Here is an 18,220-nt window from a genome sequence, read left to right as displayed (position 1 = left end):
GACAGAAAAGGAATGTATCCTGTGCCTCATACCAGGCATTAAAGAAAGGTAATAGGAATGAAAGTGAGGTAATATTGCATTGTCATCTAGTCCTGAGCTTTGTCAGGTGCTTCAGGTCTCTAGCTCGCCAGCCCTAAATCGTTTCAGGCAAATGCCGGGATGGTTCCTTTGAAAGGGCACGGCCGATTTCCTTCCCGATCCTTCCCTAACCCGAGCTTGCACTCCATCTCTAATGACCTCGTTGTCAACGGGACGTTAAACACTAACCACCTACCTACCACCTCTAGCTCGCCAGTAGTTTGCTTAAAACTGAAAACTTTGCACTGAACATACAAACAGACAAGAAAGTGACCTAATAAAAATGTGTAAAACTATGCAACTCCCCTCAGGAATGTGAAACACAACTGTGGTTTCAACAAATGCTCAACATTAAGAACCTTCCAAGAAGTTGAAAACAATCATGTTCAATTACTTTTGACACTCAATAACAAAATATTTAACTCTTGGACGTGTTGAACTGACAATTATTAAAATTGTTATATCTACATATGAAAAATTTTTATCACAGGAAAGGATGATTAAAAATCTTCATCAGCTCATTTACATTTACATTGTCATAGCTGATCAATGCACTGAGTTGGTGGAGAATAAATTTACTTTTTGAACCAAAGAAAAAACTCTCATGTACTCAATATGAGGGTAGTTTAGTATACAAGCTTGTGATATTCAATGGTCAAAGTGTACGCAAGTTGGAGTGAGCAAAATCTACTCAACATTTACTGTGGCCTAATGTCTGATGGTACTTTACCAAGTGGCATCTGCAATGGTGTTGTTTCCATGCTGGATCTGAAACGCTAATTCTCTACACTGGCCTTCACTGAATTCACTCAGTCTCAACTTTCCTGCATTCTGTAGAATGTTAACCTTTCCCTAGTCAAAATAGTGGCTGTTGCACACTCGCTAAGGATTCAAGCAACATGCACAATTTCTTTGCCCGCAGGAATAATTTACAACCTTTTTGCTATCTGTCATCATGATACATGAAGCATATCGTGCTCACTTTGCAGAAAGTAAAGCTCTCAACACCCTCACTATTTTTCCACACACTTGAGTGGTCCACCATGAGAAGAGAGAGAGAGATGTAGCCATTTTATTTCTCAAAATGCTTTTATTTAATGGGAATCTGACCACTGTGTTGCATCTGCATCGCCCGGTATGGCTTTAGGCAATCACTGTCTTGCTAGAGTTGAATTTTATTTTTCTTGGTGAGTTGCAGCCTAACCCTGTTAATGCCGTGCAGCCACTACCCTCGGTCACAGCCGTATTTACGTTAAAAGGAATGATGTAGTGTTCTGGCCTTATCCCTTTCTATGCTGAAACTTGCCGTTCTCTTGTTAAATGGGGTTTTCTGATGCCATTAGCCACCTCCTCGGTTCGTCTCCAAAATTCGTTTCACTTTAAGTAATTATTGTTTTGTTAGTTTTCAGTACATGAAATTAACTGCAATTGCCTCTTGTTTATATCATGTAATTATTATTTGCTGAGGGTCTCATACTTGATGTAAGGTCTGTATAATCTGGACGCCTTACACCCTCCCCAACCACAAGAGGTGTACAGCGACCCCACACAAAGTCAGTTGAGAACATCATTCCACTGCTTCTTTGTTGCACATGGGTGTTGTATGTTACCAGGTTTCTGGCCAAACGTGTCGTCTGCAATTGTCAGGGTACAAACAGGTCCGAGTTTTGTCCGTACACAACATTCGACACCAGTCCTGAGGCGTTCATTCTGCACCATTTCTTGCCCATCTGCAACCAAGTCGATGGTGTTGTGATGTACGACGTGGTTCTTGCCATGGTCGTCGGGAACGGAGAGTCGCATCATACAATTGTCTCCTAACAGTTTGATGTGATACATGGCATCTTTTAGGCCTTATTCATTTCTGGAGCGATCAGCTAGCGGTTCCTTCGACTCAAAAGTCGTAGGTACCGATCATCATATGCACCTATCGAACGCGAATGGCCTGTGTGGTGTAATTTTTCAATCATACATGTCAGTTATAAGCGATTCCATGTCTGCACCAGATAACTTTGACTCTAGTAGACACATCGAGCAACTTCACTGATTGACAAGCCTACTATATGCAATGTGATGATGCCAACCTGATCGTTGGTCGCGATTTTCCTTCGTGACTTGATCTACGTTCACTCTATTGTTCCACAGACGTCTCTAATGCGTCTCTACTGGTGCTATACTTTCAACAGATGTGCTCCAGTCGATTCGAGTGCGGCTTTCCAACAGCAGGTAATGCTCACGGTAACTGTGCCCGTGTTTACAAACATCAGGGTTGGACATCCGATCGATACAGAAACAGTCAGAATACCAATGCACCGGCATAAAATATCGAGATGATGGAAAATGTGCTGTTAAAGTGTGTATTTTCTCACGATTCCGATGCACGGAATTCCCTTTTCTTTTGCACTGAAGCGCCAAGGAAACTGGCATAGGCACACACATTCAAATACTGATATATGTAAATAGGTAGAATATGGCGCTGTGGTCGGCAATGCCTATATAAGACAAATGTCTGGCGCATTTGTTAGATCGGTTACTGCTGCTACAGAGGCAGGTTTTCAAGATTTAAGTGAGTTTGAACGTGGTGTTATAATCGGTGCATGAGCGATGGGACATGGCATCTCCCAGGTAGTGAAGAAGTGGAGATTTTCCCGTGTGACCATTTCTCAAGTGTACCGTGAATATCAGAAATTCGGTAAAAAAATCAAATCTCCGACATCGCTGTGCTGAGAAAGAGAGCCTGCAAGAACAGGACCAACGACGACTGAAGAGAATCGTTCAACGTGACAGAAGTGCAACTGTTCCACATATTGCTGCACATTTCAGTGCTGCACCATCAACAAGTGTCAGCATGCAAACCATTCAACGAAACATCATCGATATGGGCTTTCGGAGCTGAAGGCCCACTCGTGTACCCTTGATGACTGCACGACACAAAGCCTTATGCCTCATCCAACATTGGACTGTTGATGACTGCAAACGTCAGGCGAGTCTCGTTTGAAATTATGTTGGTCAGATGGACATGCAAGGGTATGGGGACAACCTCATGAATCCATGGACCCTGCATATCACCAGGGAACTGTTCAAGCTGGTGGAGGCTCACTAATGGTGTGGGGCATGTGCAGTTGGGGTCATATGGGACCCCTGATACATCTAGATACGACTCTGGCAGGTGACACGTATGTAAGCATCCTGTCTGATCACCTGCATCCATTCATTTCCATTGTGTATTATGACGGACTTGGACAGTTCCAGCTGGACCATGCGACTCCACACGCCCAGAATTGCTCACAGAGTGGCTCCAGAAACACTCTTTTGAGTTTAAACACTTCTGCTGGCCACCAAACTTTCCAGACATGAAAGTATTGAGCATATCTGGGATGCCTTGCAACGTGCTTTTCAGAAGAGGTCTCCATCCCCTCGTACTCTTACGGATTTATGGACAGCCCTTCAGGATTCATGGTGCCAATTCCGTCCATCACTACTTCAAACGTTAGTTGAGTCCATGCGACGTCGTGTTGCGGCATTCCTGCGTATTCGCGGGAGCCCTACACGATATTAGGCAGGTGTATCAGTTTCTTTGGCTCTTCAGTGTATGATATTCTTGTGCTGCATTTCTGACATGTATATACATTGATAAAACCCCTTCATGACTGATGGGACACATATATCGCACTAAAGTAATACGCAGTTTTCAGCGTTGGGACGTCTACATCTCGCATCTGCCTAGTGCTACAAGTAGCGAGATGCTTTCGGAACTTGGAGAGAAATACTGCAGAGCATGAGCTGGATGTATAGGTGACTGTGACCAGTCAAATGGCGCAGCGTATGTTCATAGTGAACCTGTTTCACGAAAATAAGATCAGATCATCATCTTCGCAGTTCCAAGACTGTCTGCAGTAACAGTGTGTGTTTTCTTAAGACCATAGATATAGTTTGAGAAACGTTACTAAACTTCCCAGTAATTCAACTCGTTTGTAGATATTTCGTAGAATGTCGAAAATATCAGTGTGCGGTATGTCAAAACCGTCTTCAAATGTTACGTTGAAAACTTGTGTGCGATATTTCATGTTTTCCACTGTCAGTAGAATACATCTCTTTTGGTACTGATCTGCTAAACTTTCTTCAATACTTGCTATCTTAACAAAATCGATCCAAAATGAAAACTTTATCTCTGGAAATCCTAAGTTCACATGAAAACATGGATGTAGGTAAGTTCGTGTGGCATGTAGGTAAGTTCGTGTGGCACATCAGCTTCACCGATTTTCAAAAACAGTAGCTTAAAATTTCTTTGGTAATGAAAGTGTATCATTTATTACAAAGGAAGATAGTTTTTGACTTTTTCTTTCTTAAGTACATGCAAAATAAATTTTAACCGTCACAGTGTTAATCTGCTAAAGATAACCTCCATGACTCCTGAGATGCGGCTGCACGTGCTCCCTAAAACCCCTAGCCCATTTCTTAGAAATTTCGTGCGACTTGTGATGACGACCGCGTCACTCTTCCCGCAGATACACTCTCTCCGTTCTGCCCGGCTACTCCTACGGTCACCGCAGGCCCAACTCGACCGAGTGGAGCGGGCTGATCGGCGTCCTGCAGAGGAGGGAGGCCGACATCTCTGCCTGCGAAGTGACCATCGGCCTGGACCGCATCGACGCGCTGAGTTTCGCCCAGCCAGTGCGCAACGCTGGGTGCGTTTCCCTGTGGGGCCAACGTGTCCATATTTCTCTTTTTCATCCTTTTCTGTTCTTCATCTGTCATGTGTTAAGCCTCGGTTGGCCAGTTGCACCAACAAATGGCCCTCCCCTCATATTTCTAGTCTTCCAATGCATCTTTTAACTTGCGGAATAATTGCCAAAAATGTAATGGTAATCGCGACTCCTCTAGTCGCAACAGACGGGATTCACATTTCGGCCTCTTTCGTTTATGTAAAATATTTTCAATTCCTTTCATATATATATATATATATATATATATATATATATATATATATATATATATATATATATATATATATATATGGCAAGGAAAGCGTTTCTGAAGAAGAGAAATTTGTTAACATCGAGTATAGATTTAAGTGTCAGAAAGTCGTTTCTGAAAGTATTTGTATGGAGTGTAGCCATGTATGGAAGTGAAACATGGACGATAAATAGTTTAGACAAGAAGAGAATAGAAGCTTTCGAAATGTGGTGCTACAGAAGAATGCTGAAGATTAGATGGGTAGATCACATAACTAATGAGGAGGTACTGAATAGGATTGGGGAGAAGAGAAGTTTGTGACACAACTTGACTAGAAGAAGGGATCGGTTACTAGGACATGTTCTGAGGCATCAAGGGATCACCAATTTAGTATTGGAAGGCAGCGTGGAGGGTAAAAATCGTAGAGGGAGAACAAGAGATGAATACACTCAGCAGATTCAGAAGGATGTGGGTTGCAGTAGGTACTGGGAGATGAAGAAGCTTGCACAGGATTAAGTAGCATGGAGAGCTGCATCAAACCAGTCTCTGGACTGAAGACCACAACAACAACAACAACATATGCGACAGTACGCGCTTCCTAACACGAGAATGTTCCAAAACGCCACCCATGAAAACGGAATTTGTCCGGGGCTCATATCTCGGGTTCTACTGTTGATAGGAAGATATGGTCAAGTGTTTTGAATAGCCCTTGGGCTAGGGACCATTTGTATACCCAGCAGGAGGATCGTCTTACTGTAACTATTCTACAGTACGGGGCCAAAGTTTGAATGTTTCACACTTGCTCTAGTTTGGCAAATTGTGAAAGTCGGTTGGTCCTTTTGCATTATATGTGGTCTACAGTGCTCCTTAACGCTTTCAAACCCACTAGCTACAACTGTGTACATTAAATTTCACTGCGTCTTAGCTGTGACAGAAGTATTGTTTCCCAATGGAAACCTGAGGTACACATTTGTGTATTTTCAACGTTTTCGCCGTGCGCAAGTGCTGCCAACTATTGAACATCTCTATGGAAATGTCAGCAAGTCAACATAGCAGTACACAGCAACTCATGTCATCAGTATACACGGACGTGGTTGATTCGCTATATTCCAGTAGGTAATGGAATATTGTTATCGTTCCCAGAATGAGATTTTCACTCTGCAGCGGAGTGTGCGCTGATATGAAACTTCCTGGCAGATTAAAACTGTGTGCCGGACCGAGACTCGAACTCGGGACCTTTGTCATTCGCGGGCACGTGCTCTACCAACTGAGCTACCCAAGCACGACTCACGCCCCGTCTATTCTATCGAATATACAGGCATTGATCAACAACACAGGAGTGTTAGTTCTGCAAGGTTCGCAGGATAGCTTCTGTAAAGTTTGGAAGGTAGGAGACGAGATACTGGCAGAAGTAAAGCTGTGAGGACGGGGCGTGAGTCGTGCTTGGGTAGCTCAGTTGCTGCCGGCACGGTAGCTCAGCATGTGCGGTCAGAGAGCCGGTTGGCCTCTGCAACAAAAAAAAACTGAGTGGAAGGATCAACCATCGAACTCGAACAGGATGTCCGCAACGACCAAACACAACAACAAAAAAAAAAGAAAAAGTTGGTAGAGCACGTGCCCGCGAAAGGCAAAGGTCCCGAGTTCGAGTCTCGGTCCGGCACACAGTTTTAATCTGCCAGGAAGTTTCATTGTTACCGTTATTTTGCATGGTAATTATCGACTGAATATTTCGTAATTAGTTTTTTAGTTCATAAAATCGAGCCAAGTGTACAAAGTATGTTTTGAAAACGGGTACATATTTTTTTGTAAATCTTGCATCTAAAATCATTAAAGAATCACCTGAGAGCATCATCACATAAAGAAAAATTTCCCGTTCTCTAGAAAACATTCAGGTCTGAAGGGATTAAGGCGCTTATAGAGGCACCATTTAGTTCATGGGCGGTTCCTAAGAAATCCCGAAAAATATGGTTTTTGCGAACCAGAACTGAGCCCTCGATTCCAAGAGAGCTACCGAGCGAGGTGGCGCAGTGGTTACCACACTGGACTCGCATTCGGGAGGACGACGGTTCAATCCCGTCTCCAGCCATCCTGATTTAGGTTTTCCGTGATTTCCCTAAATCGTTTCAGGCAAATGCCGGGATGGTTCCTTTGAAAGTGCACGGCCGATTTCCTTCCCAATCCTTCCCTAACCTGAGCTTGCGCTCCGTCTCTAATGACCTCGTTGTCGACGGGACGTTAAACACTAACCACCACCACCAAGAGAGCTATGTACAGCAAATGGCTGAAATTTTTAGGATGTATTCCTAAGATCCAGATCTCGACCAACCTTGATTTCTTTATCCATTTTCAAGATACAGAAGTTGAAGGTTACCTTACTTCTACATGTAAAATACGAAAGTAGAAGCCGGTGTGTGTCAAAAAAATAGTTTATAAAGTGACGTAGCACTTAGAAATATGTTGTTAAGTATCTCTTTTGTCATCAGAAGGGTTCTGGGAACACTATATTGTAGAACTGGACCACAGGCAAAATTATTGTGCACGTAAAATGCGGTCTGTGATGTAAAATTACACATTTCTACGTTATTTCAATTTCACATACGTAAGCTGTCAAAATTGTACTGACCGATAAAGTTCTTTTCATATGACAGACATGCCCGGTTGTACCAGAGAAAAGAAGGGAAGCAGCGGAAAAATGCTCCTATTGGACCAGAAAAAGAGCTAATATGCTCCTGTTTATTAAAAGACTCTGAAATGAAGAGTCGGGCAGCAGTTGCATCATTCTACCTTCTTCAGTACCTTTACAAATGTTCCTAAAAACTTTGGAATGCGAACATATTAGCGCTTTTTTATGCCGAGAAAGGAGACAGTGGCGATGGGAATGAAACGGAAAAGCAGTAAATATTGGAAAATAGTAGACAGTGGTTGTGGTATAGGAAGAGCGAAGGAGACAGTGGCAGTGCGAGAGAAAACGACACGGTGGCAGTGGCATACAGCTGACAGCGACAGAACAGTGCTGGAAAAGAGTGAAAGAGACAGAGCCAGTGGGACAGGAATAAAGAGAAGGAGAAAGTGGAAGTGGGTGAGAAGAAGTGATAATGAGAGACAGAGACTCTGACAATAACTAGGGGTGATAGTGAGAAGAGACAGCAGCAGTGGGAAAGAATGAATGAGATAGTAGCAGTAAGAGAGAGCAAGAAGGAGGCAGTGGGAGTGAGGGGAGACAGTAGAAGTAGGATAGAACGAGAGGACTGTGGCTGTGAGACAGGGGACAGTGACAGAGTGACACAAAGAGATAATGACAATGAGTTGGGCTGAGTGAGTGAGTGAGAATGGGCAGCTGGAAGTGGATGGGTATGAGCGACTAGAGCGATGGACTATGGGGTGTGAGCGAGCTACAATTAGGGGAGGTTGTGGAAGTGAGATGTGAGTTGTATGTTGAAAACATCGCGAATACGTTTTCATGCCAAAAGTTTTGGGAAAATTTTTAAAGCTGCTGAGGATGACACTCTGTGACCAAAATGGTACTGAAACAGAGGATGACAGTCTAAAGGTCGAAATACTAAACGTCTTTTTCCTAAGCTGTTTCACAGAGGAAGACTGCACTGTAGTTCCTTCTCTAGATTGTCGCACAGATGACAGAATGGTAGATATCGAAATAGATGACAGAGGGATAGAAAAACAATTAAAATCGCTCAAAAGAGGAAAGACCGCTGGACCTGATGGGATACCACTTCGATTTTACACAGAGTACGCGAAGTAACTTGCCCCCCTTCTTGCAGCGGTGTACCGTAGATCTCTAGAAGAGCGTAGCGTTCCAAAGGATTGGAAAAGGGCACAGTCATCCCCGTTTTCAAGAAGGGACGTCGAACAGATGAGCAGAACTATAGACCTGTATCTCTAACGTCGATCAGTTGTAGAACTTTGGAACACGTATTATGTTCGAGTGTAGTGACTTTTCTGGAGACTAGAAATCTACGCTGTAGGAATCAGCATGGGTTTCGAAAAAGACGATCGTGTGAAACCCAGCTCGCGCTATTCGTCTACGAGGCTCAGAGGGTCATAGACACGGGTTCCCAGGTAGATGCCGTGTTTATTGACTTCCGCAAGGCGTTTGATACAGTTCCCCACAGTCGTTTATTGAACAAAGTAAGAGTATATGGACTATCAGACCAATTGTGTGATTGGATTGAAGAGTTCGTAGACAACAGAACGCAGCATGTCATTGTCAATGGAGAGTAGTCTTCCGAAGTAAGAGTGATTTCAGGTGTGCCGCAGGGGAGTGTCGTAGTACCGTTGCTATTCACAATATATATAAATGACCTTGAGGATAACATCGGATGTTCACTGAGGCTTTTTGCGGATGATACTGTAGTCTATCGAGAGGTTGTAACAATGGAAAATTGTACAGAAATGCCGGCCAGGGTGGCCGAGCGGTTATAGGCGCTAGAGTCTGGAACCACGCGACCGCTACAGTCGCAGGTTCGAATCCTGCCTCGGGCATGGATGAGTTCTAGGGGACTGATGACCTCAGAAGTTAAGTCCCATAGTGCTCAGAACCATTTGAACCAATGTATGACGAACAGCACCCCAGTCAGTCCCGAAGCATCTCCATAGCACTTATATGTTGTTCAAATCTACCGGCAGCAAATCTAGCAGCCCGTGTCTAAACTGCTTCAGTATCTTCCTTCAATCGGACTTGGTACGGCTCACAAACATTCAAGCAGTACTCAAGAATAGGTTGTACCAGCGTCGTATATGCGGTGTCTTTTACGGGTGAACCACTCTTTCCGAAAATTCTCTCAATAAACCGAAGTCGACCATTCGCCTTCCCTGCTACAGTTCTCACGTACTCGTTCCACCACATATCGCTTTGCAATGTCACGTCCACGTGCGTGTGTGTGCTTTTTGTTCTGTGTCACACACGCAAAAGAACCATTTCCCGATCACACACAGAGACATAAATAAGGAACATAAGTCGTCGTAACTACCGTTACAGTTTTCATAGCCTTCTCGCAACATGTGATACATCTCTCGCGACACACACGAACAGCAAGATGGCGTAATGCTCTGGATTACAAACAGAGTGCGAAAGTTTTGTTTTTCTGTGTACAGAATCAGCTACATGCCGTCCAAGGAATTATTAAGCAACAGCCCAGTACACTCCAACACTGTATTCCACAACACTTCCGCAACCCCAAGTGTATAAGGCTGACATACGTTAAGTTCACCTGTTAGTATTTGTTTACTAACAGCCGCTCTCAGAGTTGCATATGACATGATGTACGCTGTGAAAAAATGGCAACTTAAGAAGTACAGAAAATATGCCGCAAACAGCGACAATTCATAAAAACATGCCATAACATACAATAAATAAGGTAGTATGAAAGTATCCACAGAAAACTATATTTCAAATACGAACAGTAAAAATGTAGTAATGTGTTACTGTGTTTGTGTAACTATGCTATTTTCTGCATGTTTTAGATTTAAAGAACCCACTGATGATGGGGATATCTGTCGCCGAAACTAGTTTGGGGAATAAATAAGTAAACAAACAACAAAGTGGTTTGCATCAAGGCGGACTCACAATTCCCATATTGTTGTTTTTTCTATCCAAACAGCGACCAAATCGAAGAGTTCCAAGATAAAGTTATCAGCCCTATAGTAACAAAGAACTATGGTACCATACATATAGCTTGTTTGCCAGAAATGTCAATGTTTAGGGGTTTCATTCGTGCTGTACAGCGACATTTGCAACCCTCAAGTGACCCTGAACATTGTTATCAAACGTTAGAACGCAAAGATTTACATTTATTACATCGCAAGTGAAATGCAGCATCAAATGCGTCGGTCCTTAATTGCAAAAATAGGCAAACCTGACATTTGTCAATTACAGACCGATCTATCACTAATGGGTAACAACGGTTTGCTAAACTGTACGCATTTTCGTCGTAACCTCCGAATATGCAATAAACACAAAGTTGACACGCTGATGCAGGAGGGGTGGTTACCAGGTGGCCAATTGTAACACTGATAGGTGTCCTCTTTACTAATAATAACTTTTCACGTATAACATTTTTTTCGTACGACGCGTCGTTTTCAAGATATTTAGTTGTCTCACATTTAAAGAAACACCCTATATATCGGTGGATAGACCATCTCTCCAAGTGTTTATCTAACATTGCAGGTGCTGAATATGGCAACATTCGTGACGTGGGAAGCGTCAAAACGTGCATGAAATTTCTTTGAAGTGGCTACTGCTGCTACCTGACAAGGCACCAGCAGCAGTCCGCTTTTGAATTCTGCTCATTCGTGATCCATCAGCAGGTGTGAACTAATTCGATGCGACAACACGGGACGCTCGATTTGTCTGCGTACTGCGGCATGCCTGCCTCCTGGTGGTGCGCTCTGCATCTAAGGAAACGATTCGTATTTCGGTATATCTCGTAGTTTTCGCGCAGAGGACTTCTGAAAACTTAAAGATACTTATGAAAAACATTGTACTTTATTCTGCTGCAATTAATGTCGTCAGATCGTCACCATCTGGCTAAAGTGTTACCGTGCCAAGTGCAACAAAGACACAAAATAAAATGATTCATCTGAACATACAATAAATTTACTTGGTTGTCTTTCTCGTCTGAGACGGGAAAACTCGCTTCATAGTAAAGCTAAAATCAAATAAGTTGGCAAGTAGTGGGTATAGATAATACGGGACATTTCGAGGTTAACATGATAGCGTGTTGTCTTCTTCCAGGTGCAGGTTTTACTTTCAGAAGCAGTTCCAAGAGATGATGTTCAAGCCGTACCTGCAGCCGTTTGACGGAAGAGTCTGGATTGCACTGCTGGTATATGTGATAGCGACGGGCATCCTCAAGTGGTTCTTCCACTACTTGCTGCGCGAACGCGCGGACCCAATAACAGCAACGTTTGCCATTGTTGCAGCGTTGTTAAACCAAGGTAAACGTCGCTTTTTTAATTTCATGTACATGAAGTAGCTCTATTAAAGTACACAAAATGTAATATCCAGATATGGACAGAAAAAAGTAATTGGATGGATCAAAAATAATGAGACAGAGAGAGAGAGAGCGAGTGTGTGTGAGAGAGAGAGAGAGAGTATGTGTGTGTGTGAGAGAGAGTGAGAGAGAGAGGGAGAAGAAAGAGAGAGAGAGAGAAAGTCAGAGAGATAGGAGACAAGAACTGAAAGACTGATATGACCGGACATGATGCCTCCTACAGTTTCTAGAAAATATAGAACATACATTTTTCAACTAGTGTTATCAAAAAGTAAATAATTTTGAATGTGAGATGCTGTAAAAAGAAGGTTACTGCAGGTTTCTGTTCTTGGTCAGCAGATTTTTCTTGATAATTCGGTGATTTGCCATTAAACTGTATATGAGCTGTTTGGTAGTGCTTAATGTTAGCACTTGTATAGCTGCTTGGACTTTTCATTCTGAAACAACTCAGTTATCGCCATTACAAATGTCTAATTTGTCGTTTTCCTGTGTAATAAGCTCATCCAACAATTATAACGAGTGCTCATTGGTATTGAGAAGCGGTAGCAACAAATTACGTGAGCGCATCTCTAAAGGTAGGTTTGGCAGATAAAACAGGAATGGCTTCACATTAATGTTAAAGTGATATTCCAGCTGAGGGAACAGTTTAAAGGAAGATGTGGTAACGGCACCGTGGGATCTATTAAACAGCAGTCCATTACTGTTCACAAATACCTGATGTGTTTGATGTACTAGTGTATGGTCACAGCAGACCAGTGCTATAGTTAATGGTCTAATCGCAGAGTACAGCCTGCCATTACCGATACGAATGAATGTAGGGATCTGTAAAATAATTACACTTCATGGGCACAGAGGCTCAGGAAACTCAGTTGACATGAAAGCTGTCTCACAATTGGATACATCTCATCGAACTGTTGGATCTGAACAAATAATTCTTGGTTAGGACACATTGTTGCAGCTCGGCCGCTGTTAGAGTGGCACTTGTTTGCCGGTCATCGCTAACTGCTAAGAAATCATAGGTGTGCCAGGTAATGGTTTTGTATCGGTTCCCCCACAATAGGGAAACTCACAGGTGGTGCAGGTAGCAAGTAGTTTTATTTGCACCAGGAGGTTGTCGTCAAGGCAGGTGGTTTCCACACGGGCAGCAGTATAATAACGGGTGTGCGGGAAGTAAGGACGAATTTGAATTTTGCGCCATTTTGTCATTTGACGGTTGGCAGCCGTGGTTGTTTTATGCTTGTTACCTACGACCCTTTCCCATTAGTAGCTTGGTAGCTTTTGTGTGGTGAGCAATGTTGTTCGATGTTTATTTTTGTCATGAAGCAGACGCCAACTGAGTAAAGTTATTACAAAAACAGTGGAAGTTCCACGGTAGCCCTTCGATAACTGCGTGTGACAGTCGGACGTAATGCTCCTCCAATCGAATCGCCAGTTCGGAATTGATTCGGAAGTTTGAGACGTGTTCTGTTTCAATCGTTAAGGAAACGGGACGACCGTGTTCTATTCAAACAGAAGAAAAAATTACTGTCGTGCGTGACAATATGACCGTAAGCGTCAGAAAATCGATTCGCCGACGAGCACAGAGACTGAATTTATCACCAAGTTCACTGCATGAAATCCTTTCGAAAGATCTGAAATTGCATGCGTACAAGATTCAAGTTAAACCCTGCAAACCATGAAAAAAGACATCGATTTGCTCAGTGGGTCTTGGCTCGACAAGCAGAGAAGGAGAACTTCACAAAAAGAGTAATTTTCTCAGATGAGGCGCACTTCCACCTCAGTGTTTACGTCAATAAGCAGGATACCAGAATTTGGGGTAACGAAATTCCGCAAGTGACTGTGGAAGATGGGATGCATCCACAACGCACGACTGTGTGGTGTGGGTTCTGGGCAGGAGGAGTGATCGGCTCCTACTTTTTTGAAAATGATGAGGGAACTCCCGTCAGTGTAAACGGCGACCGAAACCGACACATGCTTTCTGATTGATTTTTCCCTCTTATTGATGAAAATGACGATTTTTGGTTTCAATAAGATGGTGCAACGTGTCACACATCCCGTGAAGTGACTGCTCTGCTGAATGAAAAGTCTTCTCAAAAAATTATGTCTTCGCGTGGCAACCAGGAATGGCCTATGAGATCATGCGTTCTTACGTCTTGTGATTTTTTTGTGGGGATTTGTGAAATCATAAGTGTAAGCAAACAAACCACGGAGAATACACCAACTGAAGGATGAAATTAAAAGGATTATTAACGGCATCCCACCAGATGTTTGTGGACACGTCATCGAGAACTTCAATGAACGCATTGCTCGTTGCTGCGCGGCCTTGGGATATGGAGGACATAATTTTTCACGCATAACTGGGGAAGTTACTTAACGTGTTTATAAAGAAAACATTACATTTTAAAAATTATAAACAATGTAGCCACCAGTCGCGGAAACATAATTTATTTACCTTGTTGCAAATCGATTTCGACTGATATCAGTCATCATCGGCGCATTTTTCTAATAGATACATGCCATAAATAGAAGTACTGTCCTTGGCAGATTTCTATCTACCGGTTAGAAAAATGCACTGATGATGACTGATATCAGTCGAAATCGATTCGCAACAAGATAAATAAATTATGTTTCCGCGACTGTCTCATAATTGGATACATCTGATCGAACTGTTAGATCTGAACAAATAATTCTTGGTTTGGACACATTGTTGCAACTCAGCCCCTGGCGATTGTTTGCTGGTCATTACTAACCGCTAAGAAATCATAGGTGTGCTAGGTAATGGTTTTGTAACGGTTCCCACACAATAGGGAAACTCACATGTGGTGCAGGTAGTAAGTAGTTTTATTTGCACCAGGAGGTTGTCGCCAAGGCATTCTTAATAATTTTATATTCCACGGTCGCGGCACGGAAAGGGAACCTTATGGAGCCCAACAGTCATTACATTTTAATTAATTTTGTATGTTCTATAGCACTTCAATATTCGTTCCTACTTCCCGGACACCCTCTAATAACATAGGTTAGATTGTGCTACAGTGTAAATCATTTGTAAAGGCGCCACAAGGCGAGTGGTGACATTGGGTAACACAAAAAAGAGGCAGGAACTCAGTTTATATTTTAAACCCAGGTGGATAGTGGTATGCAAGGCGTTTACGTCTATATGAGGTGTGTGAGTGTAGTAGAGAAGAATGTGCACAACTCATGTCACTTCTGGCGCAGCTGTTAAGATTGAATAAATTGTCACGTGCCAACAGGAGGTCTTGGGTAACAACGTTTCTAAGTTTCCCATACTGTTGCATCAACCTAGTGCTGACTGTTCGAATCGGTTGTGTGGTGGCGGGCAGATTATCTTCTAAATGTGTAAGTCGCACGTGTTGGCGAATCAGCATATCGTGATTACTATTTGAAAGGGCAGTGGCACGGGGTATAGGTGTGTTCCATCGGATTGGCGTCTGTGTGATCAGGTGTTCCAAATACAGTTTTAAGTGCAGATCCTCCTGCACTAAGCCACTCTCTTCTTACATGGCGTAGCAAGACGGCATCACAGATGGTGCGTAACTGTTCACAGACATTATTAACTACTTTAATTACTTCTCGCATAAGGCGGAGGGATTCAGGTTGCTTAGCGTTGGCTAAAGCTTGTTCAAATTTCATCATTTTCTCCGTCACGCACTGCAGTTTTGCTTCGTCGTTAAAGAATGGCAACACCTTGATTTCTGCAAGCATTACAGCTTGATGTGGTGTATGCAGCAGATTGTTCACGTGTTCAAATAACACGTCTTACAGGGATGGTTGAAAACGGAGTAACGGCAACACAATGACAGTGGTCAAAGGAAGAAATATAATGCCACAACTCATCTTGATGTACTGGGTAGGAGGTAGAAATCGACATAGCAGATAGTAGTAGTCAATTGAATACACGGGCAGGTTGTGTAGTTACAACGGCGACGGTAGACAAGTCCAGACTCACAACCCTAACATGGAATCGGAAACGCACATGATGGTTGATTTGCTATAGGTAATTAGCTATGTTTGGCGTTAAGGGTGTTAGTAGCCAGTGTTTGGCAGACAGACAATGACACCAATGTACGAGCACTCAACGATCACTAACTCTGTCTCAAGAATATTCGGCGACAGGGTCCTCAGATCGATTACCGCTGATGAGTGTAGAATCAAGCATTTTTTTCTGTGTAGTTGGTCCTGTAAGAGGGTACCTCTGTCACAAAAAAACAGGATCAGTGTTTGCAATTCAAGCAGAATTGAGTTTCTAATACCATTGATTAGTGATTGAATACTCGTAGTGACAATTCACGTAACTTGAATTAGGGGTCAAGCTAACCGATTCGACACCAAGCTTAGTATAAAGTCCGGTTAGCAATTTGTGGGCATTGTGTAAATGTCTGTAAAGGACAGTTTTCGAATTGGCTCAAGATTGGTGATTTTTCACCCCAACTAGAGCTTGACAGCCAATCTTCGTATTGCGCACTATATAAGATTGTTGAATCAGCACTGAATTGGCAACAAGGGTTCTGGGAACGATGTAAATTTGGAGAGCAGGATGGCAGCTTTTGTGTTAAGTCGATCTGATAGCTGATAGGTAAATACTGGGTGAGCATCAAAGCTTTTGTTAGAATGCGAGTGCAACATAGAAGTAATCAGTACGAGGCAGGTAACTGAAAAGAGTGTAAACCATAGGGTTCAGCGGCGAATTCGCCGGGCAGGAGGTACGGCCCGAAACCGTCGTGTCAGATGAGGAGAAAGGACACTCTTCAGAAGCTCAGTACACCTACGTGTAAGAGAAGCTTATTCCATGCTGAAATACAAGTTCAACCATACATCCGGTAGAGGCCTTAAGACTGGATTTTAACAATCACTGACTCAGACAACACGAACGATTCCGCTTACATCCCTGCCACTGTCCCAAGAATACAAGACTGTAACAGCTTACCGGGACCAGATCGGAATTGCATAAAGGGCAGTGATGTATAACTAACAGCACAAATTGGCGGCATTTGACATAGCAGCGCGTATCCACATATAGGTCGGAAGCACGTTCAGTGCTTAGGAAAGAGGTGGCCACATAACAGTACAACAACATCGTCATGTAGAATGCTGTCAAACCTCAGAATAATGAATCATCAAGGCTTAAGCACAATACAGCAGTTTAAAATTAAACAATATATGGGACCTTCAGCATATCCACTAGCTAATGACAACGTAGTCGAAGGCAACTACGTATCATTCCATCATGATTAGATATGCTTTGGAGAGAGTGTGAATAGAGGCCCCTGTAACTTAATGGTCAGCTGACTGATGCCAGTGCGTCTTGAAAAGAAAGCTGAATGGATTAGCAGAGCTTGGCAGCTTCAGGTAACAGTGGTAGACATCGGTGCGATGCGAACACGAGACAGAGAGCAGACGAAGACCGAGAACAATTTGTGCCGGCAGTGGCACAGTTTATTTACATTCGTTCCCGCAAGCTGGCAGGCGGCAACTCGCTCCAAAAGCCGGACGCAGCACGTTCATCACACGCATCCAGGAACAAGTGCAAAAATTATAAAATTATTGGTGCAAACGTAAAGTTAGAAAGTCGCTAGGCACATCCGCACGTAAGGCTTACAGTTCAAATGTAGGCAGCTAAATCCTTTGGCCAAACTTTGTGTAGCAAGTGTAAGTATAATATGTTTGTGAACAAGACATGATATCGGCGATAACCTGAGCAAGTGCGATAGTGTTATTCAAACACGAGTAGCCTTCACCTGCGACAGTTGCGACGCACGGGTTTCGTAAAATGAATACGTACACCTCACAGGACGTCACGGTTGAAAATGGCAGGAAGTGAAACACACTTAGCCACAGCATTAGAGGACAGATGACAGCGAGTGTGGATACTTGCAAATAGTCACACGATCACTACCCAATGACAATATTCCACCAAATCATTGTGATGAGCGCATTTCATAAACACGCGATACACTGTTATCAACTGCGATCCAATCGTTAGTGTAAAGATCAGGTACTGGCGTTAGTGCATGTTCAATCGGTATGGATCTATATCACAGGCGTTTTATTATTCGGTAAATCTGTGAGCAAAACTCAAATTTGCTTGTGCCACGGTGCAGGTTGTGGTCGAGCATGTTGATCGCAGTCGATGTTATGAGTCTCGTACAGTTTCCCGT

General features: G+C 43.1%; 1 protein-coding gene across 1 annotated transcript in view; it reads left to right on the top strand.

Moving 5' to 3' along the window:
* The window catches only part of LOC124620281 (probable glutamate receptor), a 185,506-nt gene that overhangs the window by 26,728 nt on the left and 140,558 nt on the right, over window positions 1–18,220 (top strand). Inside the window, exons 3-4 of the mRNA XM_047146949.1 lie at window positions 4,587–4,766; window positions 11,786–11,988. Of these exons, the coding sequence (XP_047002905.1) occupies window positions 4,587–4,766; window positions 11,786–11,988 (383 nt within the window). The remainder of the gene's footprint in view (window positions 1–4,586; window positions 4,767–11,785; window positions 11,989–18,220) is intronic.

Source organism: Schistocerca americana, chromosome 6 (genome assembly GCF_021461395.2).
Source record: "Schistocerca americana isolate TAMUIC-IGC-003095 chromosome 6, iqSchAmer2.1, whole genome shotgun sequence".
NCBI lineage: Eukaryota > Metazoa > Arthropoda > Insecta > Orthoptera > Acrididae > Schistocerca > Schistocerca americana.
Note: the sequence above shows the minus strand (reverse complement) of the source record. Positions and strands in the feature narration are given on the sequence as shown.